Source organism: Sinocyclocheilus grahami, unplaced genomic scaffold (genome assembly GCF_001515645.1).
Source record: "Sinocyclocheilus grahami isolate Dianchi unplaced genomic scaffold, SAMN03320097.WGS_v1.1 scaffold1231.1, whole genome shotgun sequence".
Taxonomy (NCBI): Eukaryota; Metazoa; Chordata; class Actinopteri; order Cypriniformes; family Cyprinidae; genus Sinocyclocheilus; species Sinocyclocheilus grahami.
In genome coordinates this window covers 21248-26460 of record NW_015506410.1, presented here as the reverse complement: position 1 = coordinate 26460, position 5213 = coordinate 21248, and the positions used below count along the sequence as shown (strand labels likewise).

The window sequence follows — 5213 nt, the reverse complement described above, 5'->3', positions numbered from 1 at the left end:
CTATATATACTGTATATATATACAGTATATATATATATATATATATATATATATATATATAGGCTTCTAATTAAATGCATGTAATAAATATATAAATTGTAGATAATTTTTGTACATGTATGGAAAATTACTAAAATGCTTATTTATTTATGGATGGAACTACACACACACATATGCATGTATTTATGCATGTTATTTTTTAGTACTGTCCTGAATAAGATATTTTACATAAAAAATAGTCCACAAGACAAAATAATAGCTCAGTTTATAAAAATGCATACGGTTGATTCTTAATAGTGTCGTTATAGATGATCCACAACATTTTATTTTTCTTCTCTTTTTTTTTGTGATGGTTTTTCACGAGTCCCTTGTTTGTCTTGAACAGTTAACCTGCCTGCACATTCTTTAGTTTTCCAGCATCTTTTGCATATTTGAACCCTTTCCAGCAGTGACTGTATGATTTTGATATCCATCTTTTCACACTGAGGACAATTGTGGGACTTATACACAACTATTACAAAAGGTTCATACATGTACTGATGTTCCAGAGGGGGTGAGGGACTTTTGAACAGGATGAAGATGTGTAAAATTTTCTTATTTTTAAATATCACATTTTTTATTTAGCACTGCTATTCAGAAGATACTTACATGTTTCCCAGAAGACAAAATAAGTACAATTAATTTACCCTTTAGTTTGTCTATTGCATAGTTAAGATGACTTTAGGATTATTCTCCAATGTAAAAACAATAATAAAGAATGTGTAGGTGTGTACCAGACTTTGGATCTGGTATCTACTTGTTTTGAGTGTTTCCTTGAACTACACAGTTCAGAAAACGGTCACGTCATATCTATTTCCAACCTTGTCATCTTCTGCTTATACGGGACCCACGCTCTCTATCGAGATAGAGAGCATGAGACCGTGTCCAGCTGCACCAGTGGACTGTCTCTTATTGGGCCCTGCTGGGTTACCCCTTCTAATCTAGCGCCCCCTTTTGGTCGAGCTGAGAAGTGCTCCCCTCTCTGTAAGGGTTAGTTATGAGTCGCTCTGTGGCAGACACATCAGGTATTTGGGCTGCTTGCTGCTTCCCTGCTTCCCTAAGTCAGTGCTCCCCTCACCTCAGAGGGTTGTCTTTGAGCCTGCCGCTCCCGATTGAGTGTCTGAGGACTTCTGGGCATCTGTGAGCAGATGCTTCGGTATCTTTCTAAAGGCATGCTATGGTAAGTGTGCACACTAAGCACTCTGCGCACTTTCTAAAATTCTGTATGGTAAGGGTTACGCGTTGTCAGCCTCGTTCCCTTTCTCAGAGTTGGCTTAGGCCCCACTCGATTTGGGCTCCACTCAACTAGTGTGTCTCTGTTGATACGTTTTTAAAGCATCGCTCCCCTCACTGTAGAGGGTTATTTATGAGCATGGTGCTTTCTTCCGAGCGTTCGAGTTCTCTCCCCTTCTGAGGAGTTGAATTCCCCGCTCCGTGGGCTGTTCTCGTGGTGGTGTTTAGCAGTGCTCCCCTCAAATTAGAGGGTTGCCTATGAGCACGCTACCCCTTTTCTGAATTCGGAGTTCTCCTCTCACGTGGAGAGTTGAGTTCTCTGTTTTCCCAGAGCACCTGGAACCAGCAACATCAGGCGAACTAGGCCCTTCCTCTGCCTCCCTGATGCGCTGAGTTTTTGGCTAAGCTTGCAGTACGCTTACCCTTCAGGATTTCTAATGAACATGCTGTAGGTCGAGCCCCCTCTCGGTTGAGAGCTGGGTGTTATGCTCCCTCAGCTAGGTAACTTACTGCTAGCCATTCCAGCATTATACCATGAGGATGAGTTGGTGACTTCTCAGACGTATTGTTTTTGGGATGCGCCATTTCCATCTATGGACTGCTCCTTTAGAGTGCCACGAGGGCTATCTAGAATGGTATCTTTAAAATCCATATTATGGTAAGTGCGCACACGAAGTACCTGTGCACTTCCTAAAATCCACGCTGTGGTAAGTTCGCTCATCAAGCATTTTGCGTTCTTTCTAAAATCCTGTATGGTAGGGGCTACGCGTGGCGGCTTCGTGCCCTTTCTTTGAGTCGGTTAGGCCCCGGTTCCACCTTGGGCACCACTCTACCTATGTATCCTCAGGAGAGTGGCGGCTCGAGGGTTTTATTGTGGGCACACTAATTGTATTGGTCTGGGATCCCCTGCCGATTATTATTATTATTATTTGCTTAACCACTTTATGGCTTATAAAATGGCTTTTTGGTTGCTTTTAGTCAGAAAACTTAAAGAAAACGACATACATACAGGAAGATAATATAATTTCACTTACCTGGCCCATAAAAAATAAAAAGTCCATCCCCTGCTGCCCTCTCACATCAAAATCATCCCACATATTTATTGAGAACTGTTTTAGACTGTTTTTTTTGCTTGTAAACTGTGCTTGATCTGTGCATATTTCTTCCCTCATTCAGACTTTCTCAGTGGAGGAAGCAATATTGCGGATAGTGGGATTAGCCGGAAGCAATGTTTTAAAGTTAAAATGTCTTAATGATGGACGTGTTCATTAGAAACATGCAACTTTTCCCTTCACAAGATGTTAATTGATGGACTGGAGTGCTGTGGATTACTTGTGGATTATTGTGATGTTTTTATCAGCTGTTTGGACTCTCATTCTGACGGCACCCATTCACTGCAGAGGATCCACTGGTGAGCAAGTGATGTAAAGCTAAATTTCTCCAAATCTGTTCTGATGAAGAAACAAACTCATCTGGGCTATACATATCGGATAGACTAAGGGTGAGCAAAATGTAATTTATAAAATATTTACGTTTATAGATTTTATTGTGTGGAAACCCAGAAAAAAAATAGTAAAAATTAGTGAGAAAAAAAAAAGTTCATTTTAACTCTTAAAAGCCACAATCTGTCAGATACCAGTTTAGTTTTTCACTTTATTGCCATCTAGTTGTAGAATATATAAGCAAAAGACCAAAATAAAATGCGCAGAGACTAGCATTGAATAAAATGACCTGGAAATAACAACAAATTAAATTTCCTTTGAATGTAGAATTTGGAATAATAACAAAAATGTCTGTAGACCAGCGTAATATATTACTTCATTCATTAAAACGGATCACTTTTCGCCAATGTTACTTGCAATGTGCATAATAACTTGCCTTAATTGGCTCATCTTGGAGTTCTACAATACAGAAAACTGCTCATATAAACACAAAACTACATCATAACACTCCTATCATTTAACCTTGTAGACCAATCTTGCATATCACCTCATCCTTTTGATATTTGTGTACATAGTCAATGTGAACTTAAACACGTAAACCTTATTTAGGAACAAATACATCAGTAAAATTGGAAATATACATTTAAGAAATAATTATAATTAAGTGGCTTAATGAAGGCAAATCCATTTTAGTCATAATGAGAGATTGCTGTGCTAGATTTCACAGATGAATTATAGAAAAAGTTTGATTTCTTACATTTTGCCTCGTAATCACACTGTGCTTCTTGATTTAAAAATGCATGTTGTAATTCAGTAGACGAATTCCAACCTTATTTTGTCAATGGATGGTCAATAATGCGATCAGGGGTTTAAGGCTTTATTTCAAGTAACAAAAACATAACGTTTACATCGGTTTTTTTTTTTGCAAACACAGTAAATATCCAATTCTCCAGAAACTGTAAAAGGCAAATAAACGAGTGTTGCGTTTAACCACTTAACGACACCTCAAACGGGTAACGCTGGGGGAAATCGTGGAGAACTTTCAGGCCTTCATTGTACAGCTCCAGATCTGCAAAACAAAAGAAAACCTTCACATCCCAGTGCATGCAGTGACACAACAACACAACTCAGAATCAATATAATAATGGCTACCGAAAGAGATTGTGTCCTCTCGATACGGAGCATATGAAACAGCCATAAGTGTTCCTTTGTTCGACACCATCCCAATAACCTCCACAATCCCACTCAGCTCTTCATCCAGCTAAACGGGGCAGAAGAAAGAGTACCTCCTTAATAACGAGCAATAAGCCCCACAGAAAGCTGCAGCATACTGATCTGATCACTCACAGGATCATTGAGCTCCACCGATGCAGACTTTCCTTCTCCATCTGACAGCGTAAGAGCCTTTCCTGATGGATGCACCTGTCAATACACAACCATACTGTTACTGCATTATGAATATGCATAATAATATTGAATAATATGAAAATAATTGGCTCGTTATATGATTCTGAATACTATTTAAAAACACTCCTGTCACATATCATTCACCTTCTACAGTTAGAAGGTTCAGTACGCAGTAAATGCACTAACAAATGTTCGTTTTTAATACTGTGAGGCTGTGTGTGTTGGTAGTAAACTATAGTTGACCTTTTCCAAGCGTCCGACGAAGCTGACTGGTCGACCGATGTACTGAGCCAACATCGACGCATTGATTCTGGGTTTCGGAGACTCGTAAACGCCTGTCATTGTGGATGTTTATGGCAAACCATACAAGAAATAAAACCCAGAAGGACTCCCGACCAGTCGAGTCTAACACCAGACTCGCGGGAAAACTTGAAGCAAGTTCCGTCGCGTCAGAGAACAACGTTAGAAACAAATGGCGTGCTGACTGCAGTTCCGAGTTGTGGCGAGTCTGAATCGTTTCCGCGAATCGGTTCTTTTGAACAGTTCAAAGAACCGGTTCGTTTTTTTTTTTGTATTAAGTCAAATCCATATCATAAACAGTGTAATCAACAGTGTATATCAAAATACAGTATAAAAATGTGTTGGACAGATATACAACAATTAGGAAAAGAGAACATACAGCTGAAAAACAAATATGGTACGAGACTGTCGTGTAAACAACTTTCAAAGCTATCTATCTATCTATCCATCCATCCATCCATCCATCCATCTATCCATCCATCTATCCAAGTATCCATCTATCTATCATCTATCTATCCATCCATCCATCCGTCTATCCAAGTATCTATCCATCTATCCATCTATCTATCTATCCATCTATCCATCTATCTATCCATCTTGTCCGTCCATCCATTGATCTGTCCTTCTATCCTTCTGTCCATCCATCCATTTATCTATCCATCTATCTTTCTGTCCATCCATCTTTCTGTCAATCCATCCATCATCCAACCATCCATCCATCCATCCATCTTTGTCTGTTCATTCATCCATCCATCTTTCCATCCATCCATCCATCCATCTTTCTGTCCATCC

General features: G+C 39.4%; 1 protein-coding gene across 1 annotated transcript; it reads right to left on the bottom strand.

The window, feature by feature from the left end:
• Window positions 1–3508: 3508 nt before the first annotated feature.
• LOC107568286 (replication protein A 14 kDa subunit-like) lies at window positions 3509–4628 on the bottom strand. The gene is made up of 4 exons (XM_016254218.1): window positions 4365–4628; window positions 4062–4136; window positions 3867–3975; window positions 3509–3783 (listed from the first exon to the last, which is right to left on the bottom strand). The coding sequence occupies exons 1-4, from the start codon at window positions 4461–4463 to the stop codon at window positions 3701–3703; spliced, it is 366 nt and encodes a 121-aa protein (XP_016109704.1). The 5' UTR covers window positions 4464–4628; the 3' UTR covers window positions 3509–3700.
• Window positions 4629–5213: the final 585 nt, after the last annotated feature.

Coding starts and splice junctions, on each gene's coding strand:
- LOC107568286 (XM_016254218.1), bottom strand. CDS start 4,463: ATGACAGGCGTTTACGAGTCTCCGAAACCCAGAATCAATGCGTCGATG. Junction 3,976..4,061: donor CGGTGGAGCTCAATGATCCT/GTGAGTGATCAG, acceptor TGCCCCGTTTAG/CTGGATGAAGAGCTGAGTGG. Junction 3,784..3,866: donor AGAGGACACAATCTCTTTCG/GTAGCCATTATT, acceptor TTTGTTTTGCAG/ATCTGGAGCTGTACAATGAA.